General features: G+C 38.9%; 1 protein-coding gene across 14 annotated transcripts in view; it reads right to left on the minus strand.

Annotated features, from left to right (window-relative positions):
• LOC123865760 (patronin) overlaps positions 1 to 21,260 on the minus strand; it is a 110,462-nt gene that overhangs the window by 18,340 nt on the left and 70,862 nt on the right. For 8 of the 14 annotated variants that reach the window (XM_045907008.1, XM_045907059.1, XM_045907057.1 and 5 more), the window contains exons 3-17: positions 19,605 to 19,820; positions 17,044 to 17,235; positions 16,294 to 16,538; positions 15,684 to 15,775; positions 14,352 to 14,486; positions 12,240 to 12,410; positions 11,652 to 11,873; positions 10,953 to 11,180; positions 10,614 to 10,721; positions 8,455 to 8,553; positions 8,158 to 8,354; positions 6,874 to 6,906; positions 4,325 to 4,375; positions 2,514 to 2,587; positions 822 to 1,143 (exon numbers count right to left, since the gene is read on the minus strand). In XM_045907008.1, the coding sequence (XP_045762964.1) occupies positions 822 to 1,143; positions 2,514 to 2,587; positions 4,325 to 4,375; positions 6,874 to 6,906; positions 8,158 to 8,354; positions 8,455 to 8,553; positions 10,614 to 10,721; positions 10,953 to 11,180; positions 11,652 to 11,873; positions 12,240 to 12,410; positions 14,352 to 14,486; positions 15,684 to 15,775; positions 16,294 to 16,538; positions 17,044 to 17,235; positions 19,605 to 19,820 (2,385 nt within the window). The remainder of the gene's footprint in view (positions 1 to 821; positions 1,144 to 2,513; positions 2,588 to 4,324; positions 4,376 to 6,873; positions 6,907 to 8,157; positions 8,355 to 8,454; positions 8,554 to 10,613; positions 10,722 to 10,952; positions 11,181 to 11,651; positions 11,874 to 12,239; positions 12,411 to 14,351; positions 14,487 to 15,683; positions 15,776 to 16,293; positions 16,539 to 17,043; positions 17,236 to 19,604; positions 19,821 to 21,260) is intronic. The other 6 variants (XM_045907038.1, XM_045907001.1, XM_045906991.1 and 3 more) reach the window with 5 other exon arrangements.

Raw genomic sequence — 21,260 nt, forward strand, 5'->3', positions numbered from 1 at the left:
AAAATGGGAGTCCCACTTTGACCTTTGGGTACAGAACCCCAAAAACACTCATTATTTGAACAATAAGTCTTAGTTTCAAGTTTTTAGCTGCGATAGAATTGCAAGCTATATAACCGCAACCAGTATGCTGTGCTTAGGTATAGATTTCGTTCACGTAATATGTAACTTAAGTTTGTTAGGACACTAAGGGCACATACACACTGTTCGGTTACCCGCATTGCGGGCAGCCGCCCGGTTGTCTGCAGGATACGATTGAAATTGCAGGTAGTCGCAACCGCAACGTCTGGTTGAAAAACTGTTACGACTTGCGGCCGGATCACACTGTTTCAAAGATAGACATGGAAAAAATCGTAGCTACGAGTATTTACTACATTTACGCACGTTACGTAACGAGGAATAATACGGAAAGAATTACTGGTTGTTCGCAAACACGTGATGAAAGCAAGCATATTTATATAACTCAACTCAACGACGGGCAGTCGAAAGCTAAACATACACGCGAATAATCGTGCGGCTGACTGGCAGTTGATCCCTCCAAGCGACAGGAGCGGTTTGCGGGCAACCGTGTCGCGAATTGAATAGAAATACGTTTAACATACATTTTTTCTTGCGATCAACCGGACGGACGGCGGGCCACAATAACCGTAACCAGATAGTGCGTACTGCGTACATACCCTTACATTGAGTAGGAACTAATAGAGGGTCTGTTAAAACATCTACTTCGCTTGTTGCTGTGCTTCTTGCAACTGTTGCTGTTGTTGCAATTGCTACTAGTGCTGCAGCTTTTAACAACAATAATATTACTTTAAAAAAAAACTTACCAATTGTGGAATGTTTTGTTGAAACTGTTGCTGGAAGGAAGTTTGTGTTTGCTGCTGTTGTTGTTGTAGTTGCTGCTGGAACATCTGCTTGGCTTGCTGCTGCGCTTGCTGAAGCTGTTGCGCTTGCTGCTGCAGCTGCTGCTGCTGAGCCGCCAGCTGTTGCTGCAGTTGCTGCTGCTGCTGCTGTTGTTGTTGCTGCTGCTGCTGTTGTTGTTGCTGCTGCTGCTGTTGCTGCTGCTGCTGCTGTTGCTGCTGCAGCTGGGTCTGCTGGCTGGCGAGCCGCGCGATGTCGCTCTGTATATCCTGCAGGCTGGAGTTCATTCTGTAAATATTAGCGCGCTGGCTTTTTTGCTAGGCTTTATTTCTACGTCAACAAGTTTCGGATAGATAGAACGCAATCATCATCATCATCACCATCACCATTAGTTCACCATCAATTGTACCGCAACGAGGCAACGTGATTTTTGTGTATGGATAATATGGTTAAAGACCTGGAGAGTTACATACTACTTTTTATCTCGGGAAACTAAAGAGTACTGACGGGATACTTAAAAACTTAAAACCATGCGGTAGTCAAGTCGCGGCATCATCAGTCAAGAAAATTCAAATATTTGTCTTATTTACCCATGACAACAAAAAGAATATATATATATTTATATTTATTTTCATGTACCAAAATTGTAGTTACAAAGTTAAGATAAATTAAGCTATGTACAAAGGAAATGCTTATCTCTAAACAGAGATTTCTTCCAGCTTCCCCGTGCAGGTTGTGAGTAAGGTGCATAAATACGTGGAATAGGTCCCATGGTACTAGATTTATAAAATGGTTAATACAAGTGCTACACAATAATATTTACACAAATATCTTCCAATAAATACCAAAATAAAATACTTACATACAATAATAATATAATAATAAATAGTTATGCATGATATAATAAAATACGAATAAATATAATATATATAAAATATAATAAAATACTCTATTGTAATGATAGGTAATACTGCTTCACTCTGTATTTGAATGAATGTACTGAGCGGCAATTCACTCTAATATTCTCAGGAAGTGAGTTCCAAAGATGGGTGGCTAGTACGGTGAAAGATTTGCTGTAGAAGACTGTGTTACAATGGGGAGTGACGAGAGGATTTTTTGAGACACAAGACCGCATAGGCCTAGTAGGAGGGAGCGAGAATTGAAATCGCTCTCGCAGGTAACCAGGGGAAGAGGTATTGAGAACATTGTATAGAACAGTCAAAATATGCAAATTGTGGCGAAAGCGAATAGGGAGCCATTTAAGCTGACGACGGTAGTCGGAAATGTGATCGAATTTGCGTAGTCCGTATATAAAACGTATGCACAGATTCTGAAGCCGATCGAGTTTGTCAAGTAGCTCCTCAGTGGCGTCTAAGTAGCACACATCAGCATAGTCGAGAATTGGAAGCAACAGAGAATGTGTTAGCATGATTTTAGTACGTAGCGGAAGAATGCAACAGAAATAAGTTAAATGTTATTATAGTCCATACAAAATGACTTGTCACCGTTATTTTGACTCAATGGGTCAACTGTCATGTGAAAAGCACGGTTCACCTTTAAAATAAGGACTAAGATCGTACTTTTGACATGCCATTTGACACATAAAGTTAAAATGGCGCGAGAGAAGACATTTTTTTTATTAATAGAAAAATCCTTACTTCACAATGGATTGCTGATACTGTTCTAACGCCGCGTTCTCGGCGCTCTGATTAGAAGCTTCCAACGCCATTTCCTGCGCGAAATATCAAACGTTACATTGTGGCAACCCTAAAAGCTGGAAGTTTTTTCATAAGACATCGGAGCCCACAACCAACGGACTACGATTCACTAGATTGTGCTTAGAGTTTAAAGACTGCCGCTTGGCTGCAATTAGACCCGATGATGCAGCCTAAGATTTTGATATTCGTTCTTGATTTTATTTAGTTTTATTTTTAACGTCAACTGTCACCCTTCCGCAAACCGGGTTCCACCTCTCGAGTCATCTCGTTATAGCGGCTAGGTAACCTATAACTTGAAAAGTCAACAAGACATCTGATTTCTGCATGTACCATGTTTACTATAATTTATGCGACAGCTTTTAGGTATTCCTATTCCCTAGCCACCCAAAAGTGGTTGACCGCAAACAACGGTCAAATATAAGGTACTTTTAAAATTGTTTGTCTATTATTGTTAATAGCGAACACGGAATGCAGAACACTGTAGCCCGTCGGTTGTGTGATTGGAGCTTTAGAATGCTTAGTTAAAAAAAATATTTAAAAAAAAATTAAAGTTTTTATCTGTGTAAAGTAAACATATTATACGCTTAACTAATTTAAAGTGATAAAAGTCGATGACATGGTCGAAGATTGAATGAGCCTCCCCTATTGATTTCTATTCAACAATTTTAGATGCAGGATGCAGTGCAGTGCTGACGCGGACGATTGGTCTGATAGTAAAAATATTTCTAGAAAACATAAACGATAATATACAGTACTTCATCACAAAAGATTTATGTCAGAATAAATGCTCATTAGACCATCAATTTTTAAGTAAATTAATAAAAGTAATAGTGCATTTTTACTAATAGACTTTAATAAATGTGTAGTCTAGCACGAGTCTAAATTTCGAAAACTTTTATGGTTGTTAGAATTATGTTTTCGAAAACTATAGACACTCATACTAGAGGTTTAGATCATGCAGTTTATTCAAGGTCGTCATGCGAAACGAACACATTAAATTATTAAAACACAATCAACATTTGAAAAGCTAATGCCATGTGATTCATACACTTCCATAATAATATTCGCGGCTAGGTTTCATGGTCGAAGCCTACGAAGCACACAAATAGAGCGAATATTTTTCCGCCGCCCACTTGCTACATGCTTTGGCTTACCGAATTAGGTACAATAGCTCGATGTTTTGTACAATTTATGACTTAGCATATTTATGGAGTAATAAAAAATGTTGTTTTCGGATCATTAGACCTTATGGCTTTGTTATATTACTGCAATCTAGGCGACTGGCTAGTAATTTCCCAATTACTGACTATTAATTGTCAATTGGCTGGCTAGTAATGAGCGATGAGTGCCAATTGGGTTGGACACAAATCTCTGACTTCAAATGACAGGTCTAAAAGTAGTGCTACCCTTTTACACAGGTACCATTCTGAAGAGGATGGCACTAGCGTTTGAGAAGTCAACTAAGTTTAGATATTTTGTGTACAGCTGCTGAATAGATCAATATGTGGTGGCCGGTGGTTATTCTGTATTTCTCATTTGCTCTTTTTATAATTATAAGAGCTGCTTTACATGTTAACAATATTTATTGCCAAATAAAAAATAGGTAGCCTACTGAACGACAAAAAGCGTGACTGGACCTCATGTTAATCAGTCGAGTCGAAGTCGTTTCAAGGGCCATCGCCAACCACTCATAGCAGACATTGACAGAAGCACACACACAAACCACATGGCACTAACAACACAGCTCTCACCTGCGTCTGTTCCGCGACGGCAGCGTCCGCCGGTGTGCGCGCGCCCTTGCCCTGCAACACGTGCAACCGCCACCGTAACAACACGTACCATCGACAACCGCTCTACATGCGTTAGTCTACTACGTCTAGGGTTGCCATATGGTATCCAAATGGAACACAAGTCATCCTTTCTCTCAAATGGACCCCCGTCCTTCCTCATCTACCGAATGTATTCATTTAGGTGAAGCGCGTAGCACGATACCATAGAACTTTCACATAACAGCAGCATAACGCATCATGCTGCCCAGCGTGGTGGTTTTGAAGATTTTTATCACCAATGCTTAAAAAATTACGATATTTGATTAATTTAATTCCAAAAAATATGTAACAAATAAAACATAAAAATTATTAGATTTAATTATGTCCTCATTTTCAATGATTTTTCCATGTGGCAACCCTAACTACGCTATACGTGCCTAAGGCTGAGGTCTATAAAGCGCGCTTTGACTTAGCTCAGGCTTAGACACTGTTAAAACGAGACAGCGTTATACGGCTGGCATAAATCTGTCTCGTTTTAACTGAAACTTAAGTCTAAGCAAAGTCAAAGTGCCCTCTATAGATTTCAACCTAAGAGCGGCTATACACGGCCAGCTTGGGCAGTTGATAGTTGAACAACACGGATCTCTTCAGCTGTCTTCAGCTTATGACAATGAAAGGAAGATTGCAGTTCGCTATACAATCGCAATTATAGAGGCGGTCGGTCATAACTGCATAAGCTGCCCGTGCATGGTCGCTTTGACGTGTGAACTAAGGCGTCCAATAAACGATCAGTTTGCATCAGTCAATTCTATCAATCATGAATCATTGTTGAAGCAGAAATCATCCAGATATTTGTTATGCAAACATCAGTCATCGCACTACGGTGCCTGTTCACTCAAGCAGAGTGGAGACGTGTTTATAGCAGACCAATCAAATTATTGACAGATGTCGCGTCAATTTTAACAACTCATCCCTGTGTAAACTGATTGGTTGGTTGAACACGTTTTTGCTCAGCTCTACTTTAGTGGACGGGAACCCTTATATAGTAGGTCACAGCTACAGTGGCTGTGGCAAAGTTGACAGCAAAACCTCATCATCTAATTGACGCCTTATGACTAAATTGAAACACGATACGGGTGAAAAATATTTGGACTTTCCTACTGGCTTTAGGCTTATCAAATTAAAAAAAAATTAAAGATAGTTGGAAATCGGTAAATCAGGAGTTGGCATGTAACATACTCTTATTTTTTTTCTTCCAAGTAACAACTTGGCATAAAGCACATTTTGAATATTCAGAGATTCATTTTCTGAGATTTAAAAACAATCTATATTACACATTCATATTTTAATATTAGGGCTAAATGAGAACAATATGTTGTGTTAACAATGTTATTGCACCTTTAGGTACCATTATTTATAAGGAGATATATATTATTAAAATTGCGTATTAAGATTTCACTGTTGGAAAGCATGTTTCCAACAGTGAAATCTTAATATTCATTAAAATACGTGCGATAAGTTACAAGTGTCTTTTTAATGTAGATAGTAAATTGATGATACTGCTTATTATAATTAATAATAATTGCAAAATTTTACGAAAAATGTTTTATGACAAATTGTACAATGGTGTTGCGGCGCAAAATATTTATGTAATATGATCTGAAAATACATAAGCTGCCCTAATCTACAACGCATGATTTATATACGCTACAAAAAAAGCAAAAGTTCTTTAAATAGTTATTTGTATAAACATATCTAACTTTTGCATATTATTTACTGTTACTAATGCGCATGTTTGTATGCGATAGAACAAAATAAAGTTGGTATAATCAATGTTTTGAGTTATTCGAATGAAAGCTGCAAAAGCGTGGTGTATACCCATCTACTAAGACTTGGGTCTTAGTCATAAAATGCCAGTTGAACTGAGGTAAAAGATAGAACGCTTTCTATATATTCTTTTTAGTATTATATTTAGTATATCGATGACGTTTCATGAAACAACTACTAATATTACAAATCTATAAGTATATTTGCTGTTGGTTTGTCCTTCTATCATGCCGCAACGGAGTAACGGTATCGGTCAATGTGTTATAGTCATAGACCTGGAACATGACATAGGCTATATATTTTGATCCCCAAAAAATGAAAGTTTCCACAGAATTTTTAAACCTAAATCATGCGGATAAAGTCGTTTAATTCTAAAATAATCCTGGTAAATAAATATTGTATGTAACACTAATCACTAGCTAAGGAATTTATTTCTTGTCTTTCTCGATCCAAACAGACAGGAGTTTTCAATTAAGTTCACAATATTGCAACTATTTCATTAAATGCTTTGCAAAATCACTCACGAAAATGATTGAGCTAATGCTCTATCTTACTGACATCTTGTAGCATCTTGGACAGGAGGTCTTAGAAGTGGGTATACGTTGATTTTATATATCAAAAATACTGAATGAAATAAAACGTATAAAAATAAGAAAATCTATTTCTAAACAATGAAATCGGCGTAGTTAAACTTGGCCACTCACCAAAGAGGCTAACTGGTATTGCAAAAACGCATCCTAACAAAATAGAAAAATATGTTTTATGTCCGTTCGAAATAATCCTGTACATTTTATATTATTTTTACTTTCAATATCGCATGTCACACGATTTCTAGCTACAAAAATCAGCTCACACAAAATTCAAATACAAACTTTTGAATAGCCTCCAAAACCCAAACAAATAATCCAGAATACATAACATCAACCCATTTTTATCTAACTACAAAACACAATCACATAGCAAATCGTACGGGGACCTATATATAATTTTAAAAAGGTTGTGTCCAATGTTAACATACAAAACTTTGGCTCCAGAAAAAAATTCGAATAACGAAGGGAGTCGTTTCAACTGCTAAAAGTACTTTAGTGGTTGAAGATAGCCAAGATTCTTATGTTTTTAATAAAGAATGCCGGTTTCAGCCACACCTTTGGCTAGATAGATTGAGACCGAATGTATCCTTAGTAAGAGTTTGCGCAACTCGACAACGATAAAAGATTTCGAGTAGCGAACGTTCGAGTAAAATTATTTCAATCCATGTTATGAAGTCTTCAATTCAAAAGTAACGATTTTTATACGATATTGTTTCCGATTGGGACTTTGGCTGTACACCCTCAAACATCTCAGTTTGGGTCCACTTTATGTTGACGTTAGTGTTTTGTTTGACACTCAATCTACTAAGAGTGCCAAGTTGTCGAGTGGAGCAGTCATACCAAGCCTACATTTCTTTTTGCCATTTCAACGAACCTTCGCTCGTTTTGATCAGTTTGTTCACCGCGAGCTCCATGCGTCACTTCTCCTCCAGCCTCAGCCGATGGTGTCGAGTTGCGCGACTCACCCGAGTGACGGCCTGCAGGAAGGCCTGCAGATCCAGCTGCTGTCGTTGCCGGTTCACCGCGAGCTCCATACGCCATTCGTACTGCTCGATGCGGCGCTGCTTTTTCTCCAGCCTCGGTCCGATGATGCAGAGATGCGCGACTCACCCTAGTGACAGCCTGCAAAAGTTCTGCTGACCCTGCTGCTGTCGCTACCGGTTCATCGCGAGCTCCATGCGCTGCTTGTTCTGCTCGATGCCACGCCGCTTCTCCTCCAGCCTGGGCCGGATGGTGTCGAGTTGCGCGACTCACCCTAGAGACAGCCTGCAAAAGGCCTGCTAACCCAGCTACTATCGCTGCCGATTCACCGCGAGCTCCATGCGCTGCATGTCCTGCTCGATGCAGCGCCGTTTCTCCGCCAGCCTCGGCCGGATGTTGTCGAGTTGCGTGACTCACCCTAGTGACAGCCTGCAGGAAGGCCTGCTGACCCAGCTGCTGTCGCTGCCGGTTCACCGCGAGCTCCATGCGCCGCTTGTCCTGTTCGATGCGGCGCCGTTTCTCTTCCAGCTTTAGCCGGATGTTGTTGAGTTGTGCAGCCATCGCCTGCCCACCCGTCGGTGACGTCACTGAATCTTCCGTTGCGTCATCGCCATCTATAATATCGAATGGTTAATTTAACACCTGCCAGCGACGTCGAAGCCTGGACTTTTTGTTACAAGTTTCAAAACTGTCGTGAACTGTGGTAATACTGACTGGGTTGGTGTTCCAGCTGCATGAAATGTTGTTGCCACGTGGTCGCGTTGCCCCCCAGCGTCGAGAACGACGATTTCCGTCGCTCAGGCTCGCCCGCACCTGCGCAACACAACATGCCTCTGTTCTTTATCCTTTTGATAAAGCCTTCGTAACATATCGTAAAAAAGGCCTCAAAGCGGCTAGATAGCAGTCCCCGATTGTGTAAGAAAAACGTATTCATCGTTACCGTAATCGACAGCAAATTCTGCGTTTTGATTAGTTGATTTGCTGTTTGAAGTTTTTCACAGCCAATCAAAGGGCAGAATTTGCTGTCGATACGATAACGATGAGTACGTTTTTCTTACACAATTAGGGGGCTGAACAGTAAAGACAGTAGAAAAAATATATCGTAAATAATACTACTCTCATGTTCAATATTTTCCTAAAAACCTAAATCTCCGGAAAAAGCTACTATATTATAAACCAACAACAAGTAACGGCCGAATTTAGGAAACACATTCTAAGTGCAATTTAAAAATCCTAGTATTAAAAAGCTCTTGCAGAGGGTTTTAATTATCATTGAGTAAAGCCGAGGAACTCAAATAAAAATAAAAGTAGGACATTACGAATATTCCGCTCATTTTGAAGTAATTTTTAAGCGTTTGTCGAAATTAAGCCAAAACTTTTAGTGATAGAACTTAAGCCGGCATACATTAACACACAGACTAAAAATACACGACTATTATAAAAGTGCCAAACAAATGTCCGATTGCTTTCAAAGTCTATTTTACTGGCTGCCAGTGTTCCAAGATGCAAAAGCTTTATAATGCGTAAAATTTGAGAAAGGGCCCGCCACATTTGCTCTAATGTCAACTGTCAGGCCATAGTATTTTGAAGCCTCAATAGCTCTATGGTTAAAGGAGCAGATTGCAATCTGAAAGGTCAGTGGTTCAAACCTCACCTGTTGCACTATTGTCTTACCTACTTCTAGGACAAGCTTTACTCTTAGTTGGAGGACTTTCTCCCCTTTCCCCTCCAACTAGGAGGGGAAAGGGGAATATTATGGTTAACATGGCTTATATTCTCAAAAAAAGTACAATTTCTATGCTTGATCTAAGGGTGAACCGTACTTTTGACATGAAAGTTAACACAGCAGATACGGCAAGTCCTTTCTCAGATTACACGCGTGATATCGTTTCTTTAATATGGGAATATGTGGTCAATTTTGTATATAAATTTGATAATATAATATGAAGCTTTTCAACATAATATTATACCAATATAAGAAATCATATTTAAAAAATTCTTGTTTAAAAAATAATAAATCGATAAACAAACTTTTAGTGAAATAAAAACAAAGAAAACCTTTGTATTTTTCATCTGTTCGTATGTAACAGCACAGCTTCAGAGCCGTTGAATAGACTTTGATGTAATTTGCACTATCGCAAACATCTGAGGGTAGATAATAATAAGTTACGATATATGCGACATCAGCGAATTCGTTCAAAAAAGTACTTTAGATACTTTGTTGAGTATTTAATGCAAGACTATAATATACAGGACGCGTCACGAACGTTGTTGGTAATAAAGTCAGGTTTGGGCTGGAAATAAGTGCTTGCTCCCTAGCACTGCAACGTAGGGCTAAGAGGAATGTACACACCCCCATACAAAGTTTGATTTTTACTTGAATATTTATCAATCTAACTAAATAAAATTTTGTCTAGAAACGAGTATCTATCTGTGTGTGCGGTTTGTCAGATTTTGTAAAAATATTTATTTTCAAAGTTACTCTGATCACAGATACAAAACTTTTGAGCCCATGTTACTCTGATTAATGATACAAAATTTAGAGCCCATGTAACTTTGAAACTACACAAATATTTACAGACACATTACAAACCACAAACACAGATAATTATCTCTAGAGTGCATCTATATTAAAATAAAAATCAAACTTCGTATGTATGAGGTGCGTTTGGGAGTGCTTGAAGGGCACTCCCAAACACACACGGCGCGATACAGTCGGAGCGAAGCGTCGTGTCTATTTCCTGCCATGTTACTTAACTTCAAATGCCGTCATAAAACCTACTTCTGCGCTAGTTTTAAATTTCGTGACGAGTACTGCAGTAAAATAAAAGTTGGTATGTCATTTGGGATCATTTCCTAATTTTCGATCATACCTTGTTGGTCTCCATTAGTCCTCATCTTAGCAAGATCAGCGAAGCTAGTTTTGGTGACGTCACCGTCGGGCGCATCGCGTTCGTTCAAGTAGAAACCGTCCCCACCACCTGTAGAAAAGAAATAAAAATATTTTAATTCTTTACTCTGCTTCGCTCTGGTGATCTGAATGCAATCTGAAATTCTAGAACCAGTAGTTTAAACAGTACGTTGATGTCAGTCAGTTTATAATTTTGCAACTCAGTGCCTGTGTGCACTCAATACTAAAATCCAGAACGCGTCAAGGATGCATTGTGTGGCCTCAGGCGTACTCAAAATAGTCTTTGTGTCCAAAAACTTACCTTTATAGTTAAAGCCGAGGTTTTGCGACAGCGTGATGGTGTCACTACTGAGCTGCCTCTTGATTGGCTGGACGGGCGAGTCGCTAGTCTGCGGCTGGCTGTGCTGTCGCTCCACGCTCTTCTGTCGCTCGTCTGCGGCGCCGTTTTGATAGTCGTCGTGTATGAACTGTATGGAGCCGCGGGTGTCCTGCCGCGTCGAGCGCACGGGTGGGTTGTAGTCTATGGGGCCTGGAAACAATGAGTGAATGAATGAATTAATAAACTTACAACAATATATTATCTCTGCTGTATTTTTTTTTTTCTTTGTCATAGTACTAAGCAATAAAGATGTTTAAATAAATTAAATAAATAAATATTATGAACTAGATGCTATCCGCAACTTCGTCCGCGTGGATTTAGTTTTATTAAATGTCGGAACCCTTTGATTTCCCGTTTTAGAAAGTAGCCTATGTCACTCTCCAGGTCGCTAATGTCAAAAATCACGTCGATTGAACGACAAACGTTGGTTTGTCCTTCAATCACGCTCTTTCACTTCAACAAACACTTTCACATTTATAATATGGGAAGTGATGGGCAGTTATAATCATAAACTATCATAGTACAGTAGTTCATATTACAATCCATAGTATATTCCAAACCCATCCAGATTTTTGAAAATTATTAAGTCATGTAGAAACAATTCTTATTAGTAAGACTAACCTGCAGGTGCAGATATTTTCCTAACATTAGCTACAGTGGCCAACTCCTTCTCAGGATTTTTGCCAGCGAAGTGCAACCGATCCTGCGAGCCTCCGAAGTTCTCCACAGTGAGTTGACTGTCGTCCGTGATAGAGGATCTCCTGGAGCGTCGCCCCGCGAAGCTGCCTTCCCGGGAGTCCGCCCAGTTTGACGGCCGACCCGCCGTTTTTTGGTCCACAAACACTGAAAAAAATAAAGTAAAATATAAGTCTGTTTATTTTGCACCAATTGACTTTAAAAAATACTTACTTTTTACAGAATGGACGTTCATTTTTCACAAATTGCCAAAGTTTTATTTAAAGTAACGGATATTTTGAGTCCCTATTTTCTCAATTTTGTCAAAACTCTGAGAAACAAAATATGATAATATGTACAAAATGCAATTTTCCCCAAAAGTTATATTATGTGCAGTACGCTAAAAAAATCAAAAATCGATCCACGCGTTTAGTCTCTTGAGCGCCAAAAAGGAACACACACATAAAGACTGATGAATTATACATAGCACTGCTTCGTATTACGCAGTGGTGTAAAAAGAAAAAAAAATCTTACTGCTGTCTTCATCCCGCCTCGCCATAGCTGATAGAGTAGTGATAGCTTTCCGACTGTGGACCACAAATTCATCTCTTTGTGGACTACAACTCCGCCTTTCTGGTGTCGAGCAGGAAGATCGGCTGGCAGGCCCCCGCGGCCTTATGCCGCACGCTGATGGCGATCGCGACACTGAATAATAAACCATACGACTATTACATTAACGTTGGTATTTGTATAATTGCAAAATCCATGAAAAGTGGCCGACAGATCGGCAGTTCCGCAAATTTAATACTGGAAACTGATTCATATAGCTGTCTTAATAGAGTTTAGTTTTGTATTGCAGACACGGACATACAAAAAAAACAAGCGATCTCATACCGTACTGATGGCGATCCCGATTCTGGAGATTAGAAAATAATAATCAACTATGTGATATTTTGAGTAAAATTCATATAGAAAAATACTAGAGTATTTTTTTATAATCATATTGTAGAATTCCGAGGAAAATAGCTTTATTACACAAGCAATTAGTGTTACTAAAAACTGACAATAAAAATATGTTAGGAGAGTCTAATTTCATTTACTTCGATTGTTTAGGGGAATACATGAAATATTTCAATATGAATATTCTCTAATCATAAGTAATATTTATGCCTTAACTTTATTGAAAATTGAAATCTAGACTAGATTAATTTATAATAATATGGCATTTCATTTTAGGTTTTAAAACTAAAAAGAAACAGTACTAATCGTTTGAAGTATACCAATGAGGAAGAATAATATTTTCACGTGTGACATAACTTTACTGAAGATATAAATCAAGAAGAAACTAGAATGAATATTGCTTTTATAGGGATTCGGTATAATAGTTACAACCGATTCAAATTATTTACTGGGTATTTCATGAGGTCTGAAATCCTGAATAAAGATCACAAAAAAGATTTAAATTAAAATGATGCATTCTAATAACACATTCACAAATAACTACAAAGCGATGCCGAAAACCAAACAAAAATTTCACTAAAACTAAAAAATTCAATACCTAAAATAATGAGCTAAGCTATTTAAAAATCTTTGAATTCAACACTACTGTGATCTACGAAATTCTATAATTTTACGCATGTGTCTTCAAAAAATTGTAGACGTAAATTTTTATTGGTATTTTTAAATTCAAAAATTAAGTCAAAATATTTTGGGAGTCCTGAGGACATAATGTCAATGACTCCATATGCGTGGTCTAAAAGTGCTGGAGAAAAAAAAAACATAAATTGAAAATGTAAGTAGGAAGCGTTAGAAGCGCATGCAAAGCTTCGTTTAAATAACGGAAAAGTGCGTTAAATCATTATTTTAATATATTATTAACTAAGCAGATCATTAGAATTAAGATAAGAAAACTAAGCAGAAAACTTAAAAAGTGCTCTTTATGTAAAAATTTGACGTAAATTGTATTTAAAAAAAATGTAATAATATCAAACAAACACTTGAAGTTTTTACCCCTAGAAAGTAAAAACGAATTGCACCCTACATCTATAGCTTTGAATGAAAAGTACACTCACACACACGACACACAGATGGACATGGTGATGATGTAAGTGTAAGGGGAAGGCAATACGTCCCACAAATCCTAAATAAACTAACAGGAATTGTATTTGCTGTTCTTTATGGGCGCGTTCACACTGAGAAGTGACACTGCGTAATTTTTTCCCGTAGATCTAGCATCCAAACCCAAAGCAACGTAAATTAAACGGAACTATTATAAAATAATTATGTTTGCTTTTAAGATGCCGCAAACTGATACTTCACTAATTCAGGATGCTTAAGCATCCTGAACCAGATTGTCGTTTATTTTCTGTGCCCGGAAGGCTGCTAATCATATGATATCGCAGTCCAGGGTTTGCAAAAAAAAATATTTTTAAGGTACAAAAACATCCTGTTTAAAACCAACCCAAAAAATAAATTTTAAACATAAACATGTTTTTAAATTTTTAACTGTTTTAAATATTTGTTTAAAGCATTGCTACCTCCATATCGTACAAAGAAAATAATTGCCCTAATTGAAATTGTTTAAACAATTTCCGCTAGGAGTATTGCCTTCCCCCTCGACGGTAATGAGCGATGTGCACGCCGTACCTGCGAAGGGCGGCTGCGTGGGGTGGTGCGGGTGGGCTGGCTCGGCGCGCAGGTCGGGGATGGCGGCGGGCGGCGGCGGCGGCAGGCTGCGCCTGTGCCGCACGCCGTACGCGTTGCTGTCCGCGCCCACGCCCGCTACAAGACACTGCGCGTCAGCGGCGCCTTACCACTACCACACGCTTACCACTAGCCACACTCCTATGACTCTGAGACACGTCAGCGGCGCGCTCACACGCCACACGATTGCCACTAGATGTATGTTTCTATATCCCAGTACGACGAGTAGTAATTAGTAAGCTGCGCGTCAGCCGCACCCTCACACGCTGCACAATTACCACTAGCCGTACACTCTACACTTTTAAGACAACGCGCTTCGGCAGCGCGGCTCACACCACACTTTTCACTAGCTACACACTTGTAAACATCTCAGTTATTCGACTATAGGAATCGCGCGCGGTCTCACACTCCTGCACGCTTACCACAAGCCACTCCTAAACGACTCAGTACGACAGATAGCGAATGGATACTTACGGCCACACAGTACGTATGTTGCGGGCGTATACGCATATGCGCACGCTTGATCTGGATAAAAAACTCATTCATGCACACACACGTAATGAACGCACGCAAATTTCGTGTGTATACATTCGCTTATTCTTACTCAAAAACAACAATCAAATCACATCCATCCCAATACAACTAATGTGCATACTGAAAATGGTTATTTAAGTATTTAATAATTTCGTTTTCATTATATTTGAATGCATGAAATGCTTCAAATACGTATTATGAAAAAGTTAATTATTCATTCTGATTACTTATTACCACATGTTGGTTGTATTTACATGAAGGAATCACAAGAAATTTTATCAAAAACAGTGCAGCGCTTGCACAAAAGTAATATGTATTAACAGATTAACAGCCAATTAGTAAGAAAAGAGTTGTAGAAGTATAGTGGAGTGTAAAGCATATTATCATACCTAATTTTTGGAATCTTTTTATTCACTAGAAAATTAAGTCATGAGTTTTCAACTTACCTGATTATGTGCATGAAATAGAAAACATTGTATAACAAATCATAAAAAATGAAATGAATGAAACATACCATCGGTTTCAAAATAAATACATTCCCTAGAACGTGTACAAAGCCCCATTATTTATTACACTAAAATAATGTTTGCGTTACAAAAGCGTTACCGCGTCCACTCAAGATACTTTAGAGTAAATCAGTGGGCATAGGACCTTTGATATTATGACCACATACTCCCATAGTTCTAGCATGCAATAATGGTACATAGTAATTGGGCAAGTATCAAGACTGCTCTCACTCACCGCTTCCCGGGTATTTTACTGATTTAACTGGATGAACTTCTAACATGTTGAACAGATCTGCTAGCATTGCTATTAAGTTCTGTCGCATTGACCTGTAATGTGAAAAATATAATTTATGAAAACTTTTTGTGAAAAATAGATAATTTTTCATATTCTCCTGGCCCTTCAACTAAATGAAGCTTGCACATGAGATGTAAGATTTATTCACTCTGAAGGTTCAGTGACTTTTAAACAAATAAGCAGAAAAGTCACCTCTGCTGTGTAAAAATTACATATTTATTGCTTAAAAACTTCAAAATAGATTTGCTTGAAGAAACGAACATTAATTTTGTTTCGGCAAACAGACTTCTGCTCTTCTCCAACCCGCATCAGTACATTGAACTTTGCAGGATTTCTCTGTCTAGACATCACTATCAAACGACAGAATGAAGTATCTCTATGCTGTGGTCTTGTTATATAAAAATACTTACCTCCGCATATAAGTGACGACCTCAGCCATCATATTATGGAAAACGTTGAAGGGTAGCGCAGTTCTATTGCATATCTTGGAGACTTCGTCATCAGCAAGTGAGACGATATGTTGTATCATATTGATAGAATGTTTTCTCACCCCCGCATGTAAGTGACGTCCTCCGGCAACATATGGAACACGTTGTGGGGCAAGCTGTGCTGGCAGAAGTCATACACCAGCATCAGGTTGTGGAGGCAGTCTTGTATGGAGGCCATGCGCCCCACCTTCACCGCCGAACGCGGCAGGTCTTCTGGGCAGTAGAAGGAGATGAGCGCGGCCAGCGCGGTGCCGTCGCATAGATCCTGGAGACTCTTCACCATCGGCACGTGGGACGATGAGTTCTCCTGGAAGAGGGAAAAAATTTGCTTAAAAATCTTGTGTCATCATTCGAGTAGTATATGACTGTGTTTGGTTTCTCGGTGGCAAATATGTTATGGGACTCCAGGGTACTCTTTTAAAAATAGTTTGTTCTTATAATAGCTCATAAGTTGCCAAGTTTATAATAAGGGTATAAACAGAGTTTAAAACAGGGGCTATTTTAGTATGTATTCAGGAAACATCGGGAATCCACAGAATATAAGCCTGAATCTTTGTTTATCCGAATGCCTCCTTCAGTTTTCTCGACGGATCCCACACTGATCGAGCAGAACAGTAGGTTATATATCTATATCTACTACGGGCGATATATACATATATGGGAGGGACAAACATAATGCTGCGTTTCTAAACAAGATTGTGCGAGAAACGCTAGCTAGGGATATTCTTTTCTCATAACTTATTTCTTGTTGGCCCGTTCAAGCGACACCACATACCGCGTGTAGAAGAGCATCATCACAGCTCACACAATACCTCAGCTTTATTGAGCGCAGTGCACGCCGCGTTGATCCAGCACAGCAAGCCGTCCTCGTGGGGTATCGTGGAGCCCGCGGGCGGCGGCTGCGAGGCGCCGAACCGCTGCGCCGCGGCCGACACCCGGTCCAGCGTCACCACCTCCCGCGCGTACAGCGTCATCACAGCCTCTATCACAGCTAAATGCGCGCCCTGGAATCAACGACAAATAGCATAAGATACGCATCAGATAATGCAAAAGCAGTGCAATAAGAGCCTAAGTACTTTAAGAGGAACCCATATTATGTCAATGAGTATCGAATCTCAAGTGGGCAATGGATGGGGATGGGCCAAGGGTATATAGTTCGAAGAATCGATAGACTTTAGAATAGCGACTTCACACCACAAAGCGCAGTGTTGGAAGACTAGGTGGATATACAACGTCAAAAGAGTCAGAGCAAGCTGCTGGATATAATCGATAAAAATAGACGGCGCTATGAAAGTCCCTACAAGAGACCTGTCTAGCAGTGTAAGTATATCGATTGGCGACGATGTTTTGTCAATGGAGAAGGTTGCGGTACCACTATCAGTCGTGCAAAGAAAGGAAGAGCATAATAGAGAGAGAGAACGAAAGGTTGCCAATCCAATTGACAAAGGCTAAATCTTCTGTGGGTGGTGTACCAGACTCAATACTGTAGATCTAATGGCGAGACATTGTGAGCCGAGACATAATAAGCTCCAAAAACGGTACATGATGTTAAAACCGCTATGTCAAGAAGGTCTCAACAACATAGAAAATCCCTTTATGTTGAAGCATAAACATTTAGGTACGCATATTATTTGTTTTAATATGCCCTTAATACCCACGCAAACAAAATCGCGGCTAATAGGCTACAAAATAGAAACCAGCAAATCGCATCAATCCGATATACCAACATCAATCACGTGCATGACACTAGTAAATCTTAATCCAATAAATGATCGACACAATGGGAACAAATCTAACTGTTTACTTCATAAACTAACGTTATTGTCTGCCTACTACGAAGCTAACCTATTCAGTTATCTGAGAAACAATTCCTGTTAATTTAACCTACGCCGTTATCATCTCGATTATAGTAGACATATTCATCGCAACAATATTCAATAATCCTAGAGATTGAAGAAATATTATCCAGATCCATACTCCAAACTTAATACTATAAATGCGAAAGTATGTGTTTTTCTGCTTCTATAATCTCTTGTCTGTTACCTTTTCAGCGTTCAACCACTGAACCGACATTGCCGAGATAATACTGAGGTCAGAAAAAGTTTATATCCTGGACACTTTTAACTCCTGGAAAATAAAGATTTTCTGCGGCCTGCAGGGTTTAAAACACCTAAGCCAATGCTAATAAAAGCGAGTAAACTAACAATATAATCATACAGCTACATTATTGACGAATACCACAGAAATAACTTACATAACGGAGACGAACATAGCGGAAGTTTTTATCTTAGTAAAACAGAGGTTTTAAAAATCGAAATCCATGCACATTAAGATATATATAAGATTTTGCACAAAATTTTGTCAAGGAGAATGAAGAGGACAGATATAATTTATGTGATAGGCTATAAAACATAATTTAACCTCCCACGATCGACCTCATCAATACTCAATACAGTCCCAATAATTTGCCAAATATTTAAATTTAATAATTTGGTTAACTGCTGCTTGAATTTGACTAATTAATTATTTTGTCAAGGAGAACATAAATTTTATGCTGCAATTTCTAACGTAGGAAGAACAATACATATTTATTCTGCTAGAAAAATCACTATACTTTTTAGAAGGTTTTGGCAATCATCTGAAAGTTAGCGTGGTTGACAAATACACAAACATTGCGTCGTATGTCTGTTTGTTTGCCCCCGATTAGAAACGTCAGCTATCACACTGAATTAACTAACGTAATGTACTTGAGTTAGTGTAGTGTAATGTAGTGTGTTAGTAGACTTGTCTATTATTTGAACTTTAAGAGAGAAACTCGAAAGTGTTACCTACCCACGTAACTATAAAGTTGGATCAAATTACATACATTCAAATGAAAGTTCAATTTACATTTTCAATGCGCTATAGGTAAAATTGAATGTAATTTGGATGTAAGTTCTAATGTTTAGTGCGCCAGTCTCAGTGAAGAGCTTCTCAGAGACTTTCGTCGACGTCAGATAGACCTTTGACCTCTCTCTCTCACTCTCTCTCTCACTCTCTCTCTCTTTCTCACTATAATCTCTCGCTGCAAAACTTTTTAAGATAGCCTGATGAATAGGTATGGTGACTTCTCCAAAAACTGGTTCGCCAAAAATCTGAACTATTTATATCTAAGTTAAAGGGCATTTTAAAACTACGATGGATTTTTGAAGCGAAGATTCTTTATAAATTTTTGGAAAGAGGCCTATCTCGTAAAAAGCGATTTAAGAAAAACTTGTTAAAAAACCGCAGCAAAGAAACGCTGGTAGGAAGCTTAGGCTTCGGCTGTCCCACAACACCTCACGGCTTTAAGCTTTTTCTAAGTGAGCATGTATTATTATTTGTATTTCCTTACCATTTTAAGCGGGTTTGTCTGAATGAGCACAGTTTCGGTGAGCGCGCAGTCGGGCGGGTCGGGCACCTGCACGCCCTTCCGCGCGAGGGTCTGCAGGATGTTCCAGTGGTTCAGACTGTGGTAGTTCGGGTCCGAGTACATGTTGGCCAACGCGAGGCAGTACAGCTCCGCGTTGGCCAAGCCACCCACTATGGGCGGCTTTAGATGCTCTTGGTCCTGAAAGGAGAAAAGATTAATAAGAATGGGAATAACATTCAGATTTGGATTTTGGGTTAAATGCCAAGTCTCCAAGTTAGTATACCTGTTCGACCTTCATAAGGACCTTTGCACAATACATGCCGTTCGCATAGTGGAGATTGTCGCACCTCAATGCCCAACCCACGCAATTTCCCACGTTGCGTTGTGCGTTGTCGTTAGAGTTGTACTATGCGACGTCGCACCGCAAGTATTGTGAACGGCCCTAAGTTCATTCAAATGATTTCCAATGTACAGATGGACATAGGAGAACGTCGAACATTTTGGTACTGGATGAAACTTGCTCGTCGACCATGTATCTATTTGTATTCGGCGAGGGGTGGTCAGTGATCAAAATTTTTTCATTGTGTCCTGCTTTTTCTCTGTCATCATCAATAACACATAATAAAAGAACACAAACAAAGTGCTACAGTCTAAAGAAATAAATCAGTAAAAAACCGAATTGGCATTTTTATTCAGACTAAAGAGTTAAAGAGTCTGTTTTCAGCAGCGTAATAAACGAAGTAGTTGTAAACAAAACCAGTGAATCGAGTATTTTATTGGGAAACAAATCAGTTTCGAGGATTCTGCGGCTTGTTGCGGTAGCGTATTGATTGAGATGGTTAAGTAACATAACTCAAAGTTTGGCTTATAAGTTCCGTCGCTTAGTTAGATTCGTGTCTCGCTCATAGAACCGACTGTTCTTTAGGGTAATCTAATCATTTTTGGTAACTTTTGGTCTAATTTGAACCAAGCTTAAATTTTTAATAATTGCATTACTGTTCTGAGCAAAATTCCCTGAGCATTGCTAACCCGATAAGAATAAAGAATCGAATACGGTATCTACTCGTACCATGATGCTACTATAATAAACGTCGAAATATCTTTAAAGGTATGGCGTACCATGGATCAATGTGTTCTTAGGAAACTCCGGAGCTTCTTAATATGGGCCAAGGAGGTCACTTATGCAGGTGAAATCCTATATAAGTTATATGGGATTATGTAACATAATTCGGTGTCTCATCCATTAAGTTGACATTCTTATAGGAGACCAGGACACCTACCACTGTTTTGACGACTACAGTATGATAATCGCAATCTCCACGATTGGCCGACACCCGCTTTTGTCTACAAGGGATTGTTGCAACAAGTACCTAATACTATATGGTCAAACGAACTTTTTGAAGTGAACTTCGATCGTTATTATTCAACCGAAGATATAAACAACGTAGTCCCTTAACCTTCAGGCAATATAAACCTGGTCAAACACAAGAATTTGAGATTGTATTGATGCAGCTTTTTTCGGAATCAACCAGCAGATTATGTATGAAAATGAGGAACTAAGAGGCTTATTGACTCATCAAAATACATCCGTTGTACACAACTAGGTGTAGAACTTGAGGTTTTACGTAGGTTTTTTAA

This window comes from Maniola jurtina, chromosome 1, assembly GCF_905333055.1.
Source record: "Maniola jurtina chromosome 1, ilManJurt1.1, whole genome shotgun sequence".
NCBI lineage: Eukaryota > Metazoa > Arthropoda > Insecta > Lepidoptera > Nymphalidae > Maniola > Maniola jurtina.